At 63.3% G+C, this 13,951-nt stretch overlaps 1 protein-coding gene across 1 annotated transcript; it reads right to left on the bottom strand.

The window, feature by feature from the left end:
* Positions 1–2,116: 2,116 nt before the first annotated feature.
* LOC141727691 (RAS guanyl-releasing protein 2-like) lies at positions 2,117–13,841 on the bottom strand. The gene is given in 16 exon segments (XM_074533966.1): positions 2,117–2,457; positions 3,357–3,393; positions 4,204–4,293; positions 4,296–4,338; positions 5,024–5,139; positions 5,375–5,600; positions 6,483–6,604; positions 7,042–7,326; positions 8,132–8,248; positions 8,869–9,042; positions 10,190–10,394; positions 11,063–11,185; positions 11,560–11,618; positions 11,869–12,182; positions 12,697–12,784; positions 13,717–13,841. Coding segments are annotated over 15 exon segments (2,325 nt in total). The 5' UTR covers positions 12,770–12,784; positions 13,717–13,841.
* Positions 13,842–13,951: the final 110 nt, after the last annotated feature.

The raw sequence follows: 13,951 nt of genomic DNA, 5'->3' as shown, positions 1-13,951 counted from the left end.
TCCCCCCCTCCCCCCCAATCTCCGGTACCTGCCCCGGGCGGTCCCGGCCCCGCTCCCGCCGCTCCCGCCGCTCCCGCAGCCCCCGCCCGCCCCGGGCACGCGCACGGCTCCGGAGCGGCGCGCGCCCGCAACCCCCCCCCACCCCCCCCACATCCATCCTTCCCGCAACCCCAACCCCCCCCCCCCCACCATCACCACATCCCACAGCCCCGCGTGGACCCCCCCCCACTAAAAATCCACCCCCCCCCCGCCCTTCGGTAGTGGATCCGCCATGGCTCCGAACCCCCCCCCCCCAAAAAAAACATCACCTCAAACCCCCCGAAAAAAATCACCCGAAACCCCCCTAAAATATTGCCCCAACCCCCCCCCCAAATTATCATCCCGAACCCCCCCAAAAGCATCGCCCCAACCCCCCCAAATATCACCCCAAACCCCCTGAAAACATCCCCGAAACCTCCCCAAAATATCACCCCAAGCCCTCCTAAAATATTACCCCAAACCCCCTAAAAAATCACCCCGGCCCTCCTAAAAAATCACCCCAGCCCCCCGCAAAAAATTACCCCAAATCCCCCAAAAAATATCACACCGACCCCCCCAAAAAATCGCTCCAAACTCCGCAAAATGTCACCCAAACCCCCAAAAACACCTTCCAAATCCCCCCCAAAAATATCACCCCAAATCCCCCCAAATTATCCCGCCAGACTCCCCAGAAAAATCCCCCCAAATCCCCCCCAAAAATGTCACCCCAAGCCCCCAAAAATATCGCCCCAAACCGCTCCAAAAATCACCCCAAACCCCCCTAAAATATTGCCCCAACCCCCCAAATTATCATCCCAAACCCCCCCAAAAATGTCGCCCCAACCCCCCCAAAATATCACCCCAAACCCCCTAAAAACATCCCCCGAAACATCCCCAAAATATCACCCCAAGCCCTCCTAAAATACTACCCCAAACCCCCAAAAATATCACCCCAAAACCCCCCCAAAAAATCACCCCGGCCCTCCTAAAAAATCACCCCAGCCCCCCAAAAAAATTACCCCAAATCCCTCCAAAAAATATCACACCGACCCCCCCAAAAAATCGCTCCTAACCCCCCCAAAATGTCATCCAAACCCCTTCAAATTATCAACCCAAACCCCCCCAAAAATGCCCCAAAACCCCCCAAAAAATCGCTCCGAACCCCCCAAACTATTGCCCCAAAACCCCCCAAAACATCGCTCCAAACTCCCCAAAATGTCACCCAACCCCCCCCCAAAAATATCACCCCAAATCCCCCCAAATTATCCCGCCAGACTGCCCAAAAAAATCCCCCCAAATCCCCCAAAAATGTCACCCCAAGCCCCCCCAAAAATATCACCCAACCCCCCCTAAAATATTGCCCCAATTCCCCAAAAATATCGCCCCAAACAGCTCCAAAAATCCCCCCAAACCCCCCCAAAAACACCACCCCAAATCCCCCCGGCTGCCCCACGGAGAGAGATTCTGGGGGGGGGTCCTGGCCCCATAGAGACCCCACAAAGACCCCCCAGAAACCCCCCCAGAGACCCCAGAGGGGTCCGACCCAACAGAGACCCCACAGAGACCCCCAGAGACCCCGAGAGACCCCCAGGGGGGTCCTGCCCCACAGAGACCCCACAGCCAGACACACGGACACGGAGTTTATTCCCACAATGAGCCCCCCCAAAACCCCCCCAAAATACCGGGGGGGGGGTCAGGACCCCCAAACCCCCCCCCAAAATCCTCGGGGTCAGGGGGGGTCAGGGGGGTCCGGAGCCTTCAGAAACCCTGTGGAAATTTGGGGGTGGGGGTTTTAAATATGAGACCCCAATGCCCAGGACCCCCAATTTGGGGAGGGGGGTTCCAGGTGTCTGAACCCCCAAATTAGAGGGTCCCCAACACCCAGAACCCCAATTTTGGGGGGTTCCCAGATATCTGAACCCCCCAAATTTGAGGGTCCTTAACAGCATTTGGGGGGGGGCAGGTGTCTGAACCCCCAAATTTAAGGGACCCCAACAACCAGGACCCCCAATTTGGGGAGGGGGCTCACCTGTCACAGGTGAGTGTCAAACACTCCATCCTCATCCTCCTCATTCTCCTCGGGAGGGTCTGGGGGGGGTCATTTTTGGGGGGGGTCATTTTGGGGGTCTCGCCCACCTGATGGTCCCCTCATTTTGTGGGGGGAGGTCCCGATTTTTGGGGTCCCACCTGAGGGTCCCCTCCTTTTTGGGGGGTCCCTCATTTTGGGGGAGGGGGGGGGTCCCGATTTTTGGGGGTCCCACCTGAGGGTCGCAGCGAGGCGCGGCGGGGCCAGGGCAGGGAGAGGCTGAAGGAGCGGGGGCCGCGATTTGGGGAGGGGTCCTGGGGGGTCCGGGGGGGCCGCGGTGACGCTTTGGGCCCGGCGGCGACACTCGGGGCGGAGCCGATCGCGACAGGCGATGTGACAGCGCAGGCCGCAGCCTGGGGGGGGGGGGGGGCACGGGGGGAGACCCTCGGACTGAGAGACCCCCCCCCAAAATCTCCTCGAATCGAGACCACCCCCAAAACCCCATCACATCGAGACCCTACCCAGAAACCCCATCACACACAGAGACCCCCCCCCAAAACCTCCCAAAACCCCCCCAAAACCCCCTCACATCAAGACCCCCCCTGAAAACCCCATCACACCCAGAGACCACCCCCAAAACCGCCTCATACCCAGAGACCCCCACAAAAACCCAGAGACCCCCCCAAAACCACCTCATACCCAGAGACCCCCATAAAAACCCCCCACAAAACCCAGAGACCCCCCCCCAAAAAACCCCTCACATCGAGACCCCCCCCAAAAACCCTATTACAACTAGAGACCCCCACCCCAAAAACCCTCTCATACCCAGAGACCCCTCCCAAAAACTGAATCGCACCCAGAGACCCCCCAGGATCCCCCCAAACGCCTCCCCAAAACCCCCTCACAACCAGAGACCACCCCCAAAAAACTGAATCACACCCAGAGACCCCCCCCTAAAATCCCCCATCAACACAGAGACCCCCCCCCTAATCCCCCTCATACCCATAGACCCCCAAATCTCCCCCACAAAAACCCAGAGACCCCCCCCAAAACCCTTCGCACCCAGAGACCCCCCCAAAACTCTCTCACATCGAGACCCCCCCCCAAAAAACCCCATTACACACAGAGACCCCCCAAAATCCCCCCACAACACCCAGAGACCCCCCAGCACCCAGAACTCCCAAAAACCCCCAAAATCCCCCCAAAAACCCCCAGCACACCCAACCGTCCCCCCTTCCCAGCTCCCAGACCCCCCCAAAACCCCCAGGACCCCCCAAAACCCCCCAGGACCCCCCCAGGACCCCCCACTCACCGCTGCACTCCATCCCATCCTTGTGCAGACCCCAAATCTGGGGAGGGGAAGGGGAGAGAAGGTTCAGGGGGGGTCCAAGACCCCTCCCACGAATTTCCACTCGGGGGTCCCCCCAATTAAGGAGGGGGTCCCCACATCCCCCCCCCCCCCCCCAGCTGTGCTCAGTCGTGGACGGGCGGATTTGGGGGTCTTTGGGGGGATTTTGGGGGTTCTGGGGGGGCTTTGGAGGGATCTCTGAGGTGGTTTTGAGGGGCTTTGGGGCGATTTGGGGGATTTTGGGGAGGTTTGGGGGGTCTGAGGGGGCTTTGGGGGATCTGGGGTTGTTTGGAGGGGTTTAGGGGGGATTTGGGGGGGGCTTTGGGGGATTTGGGGGGTTTTGGGGGGTCTTTGGTGGGATTTTGGGGGGGTCTTCAGGGATATTTTGGGGGATCTTTGGTGGGGTTTTGGGGGGTCTTTGGTGGGGTTTTGGGGGGGTCTTTGGGGATATTTTGGGGTGTCTTTAGGGATATTTTGGGGGGTCTTTGGGGATATTTTGGGGGGTCTTTGGTGGGGTTTTGGGGATATTTTGGGGAGTCTTTGGTGGATTTTGGGGAGGTCTTTGGGGATATTTTGGGGGGGTCTTCGGCGGGGTTTTGGGGGGGGGTTTTGGGGATATTTTGGGGGGTCTTTGGTGGGATTTTGGGGGGGGTTTTGGGGATATTTTGGGGGGTCTTTGGGATATTTTGGGGGGTCTTCGGCGGGGTTTTGGGGGGGTCTTGGGGATATTTTGGAGAGTCTTTGGTGGGGTTTTGGGGATATTTTGGGGGGTCTTTGGTGGGATTTTGGGGACCCCCCCCCCCGCACTCACCAGTTTCCCGCAGCTCTCGCAGGGCCCGCACGGAGCCCCCGCAGCCCCCGGAAATTGTGGGGGGGTCCCGGGGGGGGTCCTTGGCTGCAGCGCAGGAAATAATCCAGGACCTCCCCCCGGCTGAGCCCCCCGTCCCTGGGGAGGGGGCACAAAGGGGGGGGGGGTCACAAAGGAGGGGTCCCCATTTTGGGGGTCCCTGGTGGGGGAGCTCAGGGGGGATTTGGGGATTCTGAGGGGGTTTGGGGGGGTTCACTGTGGGGTTTGGGGTGGGGGGGTCACTGAGGAGTTTTGTGGATCTGGGGGGGTTTGGGGGGTCTTGGGAGAGTTTTGGGGATCCCAACGGGGTTGGGGGTGTCCATGTTGGGAATTTGGGGGTCCCGGGGGGGTTTTGGGGGTCACTGTGGGGTTGGGGGCATTACTGAGGGGTTTTGGGGGTCTCGGGGGGATTTTGGGGTTCCCGGGGGATTTGGGGGTCTCGGGGGGTTTTGGGGGGGTCTCACATATCTGTGTCCAGCTCCCCCAGGTGGGGCTCAGGGGGGATTTGGGGATCCTGGGGTGGATTTGGGGGTCACTGTAGGATTTGGGGACCCCCGGGGGGGGGTCACTGAATGGTTTAGGGGTGTCCGGGGGTGTTTTGGGGGTCTCTGTGGGGTTTTGGGGGTTCTGGGGGGGTTTTGGGGGTCTCGGGGGTCTCACAATTTGGTGTCCAGCTCCCCCAGGATGGGGCAGGTGGGGGCTCAGGGGGGATTTGGGGATTCTGGGGTTGTTTTGGGGGGGTCCCGGGGGGTTTGGGGGTGTTTAAGGGTTTTGGGGGTCTCACATGTCCGTGTCCAGCTCCCCCAGCGGGGGCAGGTGGGGGAAATTTTCCCGCACGATCCCAAATTCCTCCACCGAGATCCGCCCGTCGCCGTCCACGTCGAAATTCCGGAAAATGGACTGAGGACCCCCCCCCCAAAATAACCCCAAAATCACCTCGGAGCCCTCTGAGACCCCTCCCCACCCAACCCCCCCCCCCCTCGGGACCCCAAAACTCCCTCCAGGGACCCCTCCCCAAAACCCCCCTAACCCCTCAATTCCTCCAATTCCCCCCTCCCCAAATCCCTCCTAACCCCCCCAGGCCCCCCAAAATCACCCCCAGGACCCCCCCACGACCCCCAGGACCCCCCCTCACCTCCACGAGCTGCTCGAGGCGGGGCTGGAGCCCCTCGGGGTCGGGCCGGGGGGGGCTCGGGCAGGACCCAGCGCTCGGGGGGGAGGGCGGGGGGCAGCTCCGGGGGGGGCCCGGCCTGGGGGGGGAGGGGAGGGGGCGTCGGGGGGGGGCAGAACCCCCAAACCCCCTTGCACACTCACAGCCGCCCTTTGCCCCCTTTGCACACTCGGCCCCACTCTTTTTCTTACTTGCCACGCCCATCCCACACCCATTCCACACCCATTTCACACCCGTTTCAGAACCGTTCCACACTTATTTCAAACTCCATTTCACACCGGTTTCACGCCCGTTTCACACCCATTTCACACCTGTTTCAAACACCATTTCGCACCCATTCGACACTCATTCCACACCCATTTCACGCCCATTCCACACTCATTTCACACCCCTCTCACACCCGTTTCACACCAATTTCGCACCCATTTCAAACCTCACTCCACACCCATTCCACACCCGTTTCACACTCATCCCACCACCCATTTCACACTCATTCCACACCCGTTTCACACTCATTCCACACCCATTTCACGCCCATTTTACGCTCGTTTCCGCCTTCCACACCCTGTTGTCCCCCATCCCCTCTTGCACACTTGGGCCCCCTTTTCCACACTTGCCCCCCACCCCGTTCCTGACTCCCCTCCCATTCCCCCCACCCCCCCCCCCATTCCCTTCTCGACCCCGGTGTCCCCCCCGTGCCCGTTTGCCCCCTTGTGCCCGTTCCCCTGCCCCGTTCCCCGTTATTCCCCCATTTCCTTCATTCCCCCCGTTCCCGTTATTCCCGCCCCATTCCCTGTTGCTCCCCCCCTGTTCCCCGTTATCCCCCTCCCCATTCCCCATTATTCCCCGGTTCCCCGGTATTCCTGCCCCGTTATTCTCCCCCCGTTATTCCCACCCCGTTCCCCGTTATTCTCCCCCTGTTATTCCCGCCCCGTTATTCCCGCCCCATTCCCCGTTGTTCTCCCTGTTATTCTCCCCCCGTTCCCCCGTTGTTCTCCCCGTTATTTCCCATTCCCCGTTAGCTCCCCCCCATTCCCCGTTATTCCCGCCCCGTTCCCCGTTATTCCCCCGTTATTCCCCCGTTATTCCCTCCCGCTGTTCCCGCCCCGGCCTCACGGGGGCGCTCTCGCGGGGCTCGCGCTGCAGCGACATCTGGTGCAGCTGCTCCTCGCTGGGCCCGAGCGCCAGCGACACCTGCGGGACGGAGCCGGAACTGCAGGCGGGGCTCAGGGGGAATTAGGGGGGATTTGGGGGAATTTTGGGAGGATTTTGGGGATTTTGGTGAATTTGGGGGGCTCGGGGGGATTTGGGGGGATTTTCGGGGGGTTTTGGGATGGGGGGGTCGCGGCTCAGAGGCCTTTGGGGGGGGATTGGGGAAGTTGGGGATGTGTGGGGGGAGCAGGTTTGGGAGGGGAAGGGGAGTTCAGGGGGGTTTTGGGGTTCAGGGGATTTTTGGGGTTCAGGGGATTTTTGGATTTAGGCAGGTTTTGGGATTCAGGGGGTTTTGGGGGGGTTTGAGGGGAGCAGGTCAAGGTGAGGGATCCCGGGGGGTCCCAGGAGGGGGTTGGGGTGATTTTGGGGTTATTTTGAGGGTCTCAGGAGTGATTTTGGGGTTATTTTGGGGGTCTCACCTCCAAGAGCCGCAGCAAATCCGGGTGGGGGGTCCCCGGGGGTCCCTGTTCCCGCCCCGCCAGCAGCGCCCCTTGCAGGGCGAAGCGGGCCCGCAGTTTATTGGGGTGGGGGCGTCCCGGGCCCCCCCAGTCGGGCAGCGCCGCCTCGAGCGCCACCAGGTCCCGCAGGTGAACCCCGAGCGCCGGGACCCGGAACCCGCCCGAGCCCCCCGCGCCCCCCAGCAGCGCCCGGTACCGGCGGTAATTGCCCCCAGACCCAACGGCCTCGGCCAGCTGTGCCCACAGCTGGGGGGCGGAAATTTGGGGTGCGGGGGTGGGGGACAAAGGACACACGGACACAGAGCAGGGACACACGGACACAGAGCGGGGACACGCGGACAAGGGGAGATGTTTTAGAAATGAGCAGAGCTGGGGGTGATGTCACTTTTGTGTCACCCCAAAATCCTACAAGGATCCTCCCGGACATTTCTGTGTCCCCTGTGATACCCCCAGGACCCCCCCAAATACCCCCCCAGGACCCCCAAATACCCCCCAAATTCTCCTCAACACTCCCAGGACCTCCAGGACACCCCCAGGACACCCCAAATGCCCCTCAACACCCCCAGGACCCCTCCAGGACACCCCAGAAGCCACAAATGCCCCCAGAACTCCTTTGTACCCCCCGTGTGACCCCTTGGGGACCCCCCAGCACCTCCAGAACACCCCAAAACCCACAAATGCCCCCTTGGGTCCCCGTGTGCCCCCTTGGGAACCCCACCAGAACCCCCAGGACCCCTCCAGGACCCCCCAATACCCCCCAAATTCACCTCAGGACCCCCTCAGGACGTCCCCAGGACACCCCAGAACCCACAAATGCCCCCTTGGGACCCCTCGTGACCCCTTGGGGACCCCCCCAATACCTCCCCAAAATGCCTCTCAACACCCCCGTGAGCCCCAGGACCCCACCAGACACCACAGAACCCCTTTGTACCCCCCGTGTGACCCCTTGGGGACCCCAGGAGCCCCAGAGCACCCCCAGGACCCCCCCAAGACGCCCCCAAAACCCACAGAACGCCCCCCAGGACCCCTTGGGGACCCCCCGGACCCGCACCTGGACCAGGGGGGGCTCCAGCAGGGCCAGGGTCCGGCGCAGGCGCGCGATGGAGCCGTGGCCGAGCCCCCCGACCACGGCCAGGAGCGAATTGAAATTGCGGAGCTCCAGGAGGCTCTGGGGGGGGAGGGGGCGTGGCTGAGGGGGCGGGGCTCTGTGGAGGGGGCGGGGCTGAGGGGGTTCATGGGTGGGGTTATGGGGTCTCAGGGTTGGGGGTGTGGAATGGTTCTGGGGGTCATTGCTAGGGGTCAGGGGTCAGTTCACAGGTCAGTTCAGGGGTCAGTTCAGGGGGTCTGGGGGTCATTGCCAGGGGTCAGTTCAGGGGGTCATGGTTATGGGTCAGGGGTCATTTCTGGGGTCAGTTCAGGGGGTCAGGGGTCAGTTTGGGTTTATGGGTTAGGGTCACACCTAGGCCAGGTGTGGGCACTGCCCCAGGGCTGTGGGTCAAGGGCTCAGTTCAGGTCTAGAGGTCAGTTCAGGGGTCAGTTCCGGGGGTCAGGGGGTCAGTCCCAGGGGTCAGGGGTCATTCTCAGCTCTCTCCCCTGTGCCAGGTGCAGGCACTGCCCCAGGGCTGTGGGTCAGGGGTAATTTCCAGCGGTCAGGGGTCATTGCTATGGGTCAGAGATCATTCCCAGGGGTCAGGGGGTCATTGCTATGGGTCAGTTCTGAGGGTCAGGGGGTCATTCCCGGGACTCAGGGGTCACTCCCGGGGGTCAGGGGTCACTCCCATGTCTCACCTGGCCCAGGCGCAGGCACTGCCCCAGCGCTGCCGCTCTCTGCGGCGCCGCCAGGGGGCGCAGCACGCGCAGCTGCACCCAGCGCGAGAGGCCGTTGGACAGCGCCACCAGGCGGCGGAGCGAGGGAGAGCTCGAGGTGCCCGCGGAGCGCGCGAACACGCGGATGTCCCGGAGCTGGGGACAGCGGGGACATTGCGGACGTCAGGGAGATTGGGGACATTAGGGACAGCAGGGATAGTGGGGGATTGGGGACATTGGGGGGATTGGGGACATCGGGGACAGCGGGGACATTTGGGGATAGTGGGGGATTGGGGACATTGGGGACAGCAGGACCGCAGGGATATTTGGGGGACATTGTGGACATGGGGGACATTGCGGACATGGGGGACAGCGGGGACAGTGGGGGATAGTGGGGACATTGGGGACAGAGGGGACACTGGGGACATTGGGGACATGGGTGACAGGGGGGACACTGGGGGACTGGGGACATCGAGAAGATTGGGGACATTGGGGACAGGGGGGACATGGCGGGATATTGGGGACAGCGGGGACATTGGGGGATTGGGGACAGTGGGAGGATTTGGGACATGGGGATATTGGGGATGTCAGGACATTGGGGACATCGAGGCATTGGGGACAGTGGGGACAGCGGGACAGCAGGGACATTTGGGGATTGGGGACATTGGAGGACAGCGGGGACATTGGGGAACATTTGGGGATTGGGGACATCAGGGGACATTTGGGGACATTGGGGACATTGGGTACATCAGGGACACTTGAGGACATTGGAGACATGGGAGACAGTGGGGACATGGGGGACATCGGGGAGATTGGGAACAGGTGTCCTGCAGGTGTCCCCAGGTGCGTCCCCAATGTCCCCACTGTCCCCACTATCCCCAATGTCCCCATGTCCCCCTTGTCTCCAATGTCCCCACTGTCCCCAATGTCCCAACTGTCCCAATGTTCCCACTGTCCCCATGTCCCCAATGTCCCCATTGTCCCCACTGTCCCCAATGTCCCCATGTCCCCAATGTCCCCCATGTCCCCACTGTCCCCACAGTCCCCACTGTCCCCACTGTCCCCATTGTCCCCAATGTCCCCAATGTCCCCACTGTCCCCACTGTCCCCGTGTCCCCGTGTCACTCACCCTGATGGCCCCGTACCCGCGGTGCTCCAGGTGTGTCCCCACTGTCCCCAATGTCCCCACTGTCCCCATGTCCCCATGTCCCCCTTGTCTCCAATGTCCCCACTGTCCCCACTGTCCCCACTGTCCCCACTGTCCCCACTGTCCCCCGTGTCCCCGTGTCCCCGTGTCACTCACCCTGATGGCCCCGTACCCGCGGTGCTCCAGGTGTGTCAGCAGCAGCGCCAGCTCCGGCGGCTCCAGCGGCTCCAGGAGCATCGAGAACCGCGCGCGGGGGGGGGCCACGACCCCTCCCCCCCCGGGGGGACCCCCGCCCATGGGGACCCCCCCCATTGTCACCTCCGGCCTCGTCATCGTCACCTTCGGCCTCGGCGTCCCCTTCCTCGGGGCTGTGTGAGGGGGGGACGTGGCTGAGACCCCCCCACCAAGTGTCCCCCTGTGTGCCCCCCCCCCCCAGGTCGCCCCCGTGTCATTGTGCCACCCCCCGCCCCAAATTTCCCTCCCCGAGCCCCCCCCAACCCCATGACCCCCCCATTTCAACCCCTGGACCCCCCAAAATCCCGCGACCCCCCCCAGACCCCCTCAAATACCCCCGTGTCCCCCCCATGTCCCCTCCCATGTCATTGTGCCCCCCCCATCCCAAATTTCCCTCCCCGAGCCCCCCCCAAATCCCCCCGTGACCCCCCCATTTAACCCCCTGTGACCCCCCCAAATCTCTGGGCCCCCAACCCCTTGACCCCCCCCCCCATTCCAACCCCTGGACCACCCCCAAATCCCCCCGAGCCCCTCTCATTTCACCCCCTAGACCCCCCCAAAATCTATGAGCCCCCCCCCAAAACCCCGTGACCCACCAGACCCACCCCCCTTTCACCCACCAGACCCCCCCAAATCCCCTTTGGACCCCCCCATTTTACCCCCAAAATCCCCCTAGACCCCCCCAACACCGTCACCCCCCCAACACCGTCACCCCCCCAATTTCACCCCCTGGACCCCCCAAAATCCCCCCGAGCCCCCCCAAAACCCCGTGACCCCCCCCCCCATTTCACCTACAGGCTCTCCAGCCCCAGGAGGGGTTTTTGGGGGTCCCCCCCCAGCGCCGCCCCCAATTCCCGCAGCCGCCCCAAAACTTGGGGGTCCCCCGAGAGCTCCCGCAGGAACGCCCGGACCCAGTACCTGGGAAAAGGGGGGAAATGGGGGGCTCAGAGGGGACCCCGAAACTCGGGGGGGTCCCCAAGGGGTCCCCGGGAAGGGTTTGGGGGGGGTCCCTGGAGATTTGGGGGGTCCCTAAAGGGGTCTGGGGGTCCCCAAAAGGGATTCAGAGGTCCCTAAGGGGATCTGGGGACCCCAGGGGCGGTTTTGGGGTCCCGGGGGCGGTTTTGGGGTCTGGGGGGTTTTGGTGTCCCAGGAAGGTTTTGGGGCCCCAGGGTCACTTTTGAGGTCCCCGGGGGAAGATTTTGGGGTCCGGGATCAGTTTTGGGGTCCCAGGGCAGATTTTGGGGTCCCCGGGGTCAGTTTTGGGGTCCCGGGGCAGTTTTGGGGTCACTCACCGCACCAAGTGTCCGATTTTGAGGCGCAGGGAGGGACCCTCGGCCGAGCCCCCCGACTCCTGCAGCCTGGGGGGGGGGTCAAGGAGCCTGCGCGGGGTTTGGGGGGGCCCTGGGGGTTTGGGGGGGCCCTGGGGGTTTGGGGGGGCCCTGGGATTTTGGGGGGATTTGGGGGGATTTGGGGGAGGGAGGGTCTGGAGTGTTGGGGGCGTCCCCAAAAGTTCAGGGGGTCCCAAGGGATCAATGGAAGGGATTTTGGGGGGGGGGGGGGGGCTGGGAATTTGGGGTGTTCTCTGGGGGGTCTCAGGGGATTTTGGGGTGTCCTGGGGGGTCCCAGGGGGTTTTTTGGGGGGGTCCCCATGGAGAAAACCTCGGCATTTTTCCAGCCCCCCCCTTGACCTGAGGCAGGGTTTTGAGGGGGATCCCAGGGAGTTTTGGGGGATCCCGGGGGATTTGGGGGTCCCGGGGGGTTTTGGGGGTCCCGGGGGGTTTTGGGGGGGTTTCGGGGGGTCCCCAAGGATACAGGGTCAGCAGCTTTGAGGCCACCTCGGCCTGGGGGAGGTACCAGGGGTGCGTGGCCAGGAAGAGCCGCACGAGTTGGGGGTCCCGAACCTTCCCCTGAGCGTCTGGGGAGGGGGCGAGGGGGTCACCCCAAAAATACCGAGAGAGACCCCCCCAAAACCCTCCTTGAAACCCCCAATATCCCCCCAAAAACCTTCCCTGAGACCCCCAATATCCCCCCAAAACCCCTCCTAGAGACCCCCAATATCCCCCCAAAATTTCGATTCCTCCTCTCTGGGGTTTCACAGATTTTAGGGAGACCTCAGAGGTCTGAACCCCCCAAATCCTCCCAATTTTTTCCCCCCAAAATCCCACAAATCCTCCCAAACCCCCAAATCCCCCTCCAGGCCCCCCCAAATTCCCCCCAAACCCCCACAAACACAAGAAACCCCCCCCCCCCAAATTCGAGGGGCCCCGAAACCCCTGGCACCCCCAAATTTGCGGTGTCCTCCCCCCCCTCAGACCCCCCAAAATCGGGGTGTTCCCCCCCAGACCCCCCAAATTTTGTTGTCCCTCCCCCAGACCCCCCAAAATCGGGGTGTCACCCCCAGGACCCCCCAAATTTGGGGGTCCCCCCACCGAAGGCATCGACGCAGCCCCTCAGGAGCTCGTCCAGGGTGGGGGCTCGGTCCAGGTCCAGGGAGCTGCTCATGGTGGGACCCCAAAACTGGGGAGGGAATTTGGGGAGGGGTCAGCACCGGAGACCCCCCCCAAAGTGGGGCTGGGGGGTCCCCCAAGTGCTGAGGGTCCCTTTGGGGGGGAGTTTTTGGGGGGGCTGGGAGGGGTCTGGGGGTCCCAGTTTGAGGATTGGGGGTCCCAGTTTGGGGACACTGGGAGTGGTCTGGGGGCTCTGGGGGTCCCAGTTTGGGGTTTGGGGGGTCCCAGTTTGGGACTGGGGGGTCCCGGGGGTCTCCTTTATGACAATTTTGGGGGGTTGGGGACCCCAAAGCCCCCCCCGGACCCCCCCAAATTCCGCCCACCCCCGAGTTCTGCACGCCCCGATAACGGAGCGGCGCTTCCTGAGCCCCAGTTCCGGTACTGGGAGGGACTGGAATGAACTGGAATGAACTGGGAGGGACTGGGAATGAACTGGGAAGGACTGGGAATGAACTGGGAGGGACTGGGAGGGGACTGGGAATGAACTGGGATCAACTGGGAGCACTGGGATTGGTGTTATCCCGGGAAACTGGGAGCACTGGGAGCACTGGGAGCACTGGGATGGGGCTCTGGGGGGACCCTCGGGGGTTCCCGCGCTCTCCCTCCGACCTCGAGACCCCCCCAGGACCCCCCCAGGACCCCCCAAACCCCCCCAGAACCATCCGGGACCCCTCCAGCACTCCCCAAGACCACCCAAGACCCCCCAGGACCCCTCAAGACCCCCCCAAAAACCCCCCAAGACCCCTCAGAACCCCCGCAGGACCCACCCAGAACCACCCAAAACCTCCCCAGGACCCCCCCCAAAACCCCTCGAGACCCCCCCAGGACCCCCCCAGAACCGCCCAAAAACCCCCTCAAGACCACCCTGGACCCCCCAGAACCACTCAGGACCCCCCCAGACCCCCCCAAGACCCCCCCGGACCCCCCAAATTCCATCCCCACCTGCTCCTGCGGCCGGGTCGGGTCGGTTCGGGGCGCTGCGAGGGCGGGGCCGGAATTTGGGGGGGTCCGGGAGAGTTTTTGGGGTGCCCCAGGGGAATGGGGGGGTGGGGCCGGGTTTTGGGGCGGATCCGGGCGATTTTGGGGTTCCTGGGTGGGGCCGGAGGGGGGGGAAGTGGTTTGTGGTTCAACAGAACGGAGGCACCGCCCTGGGGAGGGGGCGAGGCCATAAAAGCGC

Source organism: Zonotrichia albicollis, unplaced genomic scaffold, assembly GCF_047830755.1.
Source record: "Zonotrichia albicollis isolate bZonAlb1 unplaced genomic scaffold, bZonAlb1.hap1 Scaffold_197, whole genome shotgun sequence".
NCBI classification, from domain to species: domain Eukaryota; kingdom Metazoa; phylum Chordata; class Aves; order Passeriformes; family Passerellidae; genus Zonotrichia; species Zonotrichia albicollis.
Note: the sequence above shows the minus strand (reverse complement) of the source record. Positions and strands in the feature narration are given on the sequence as shown.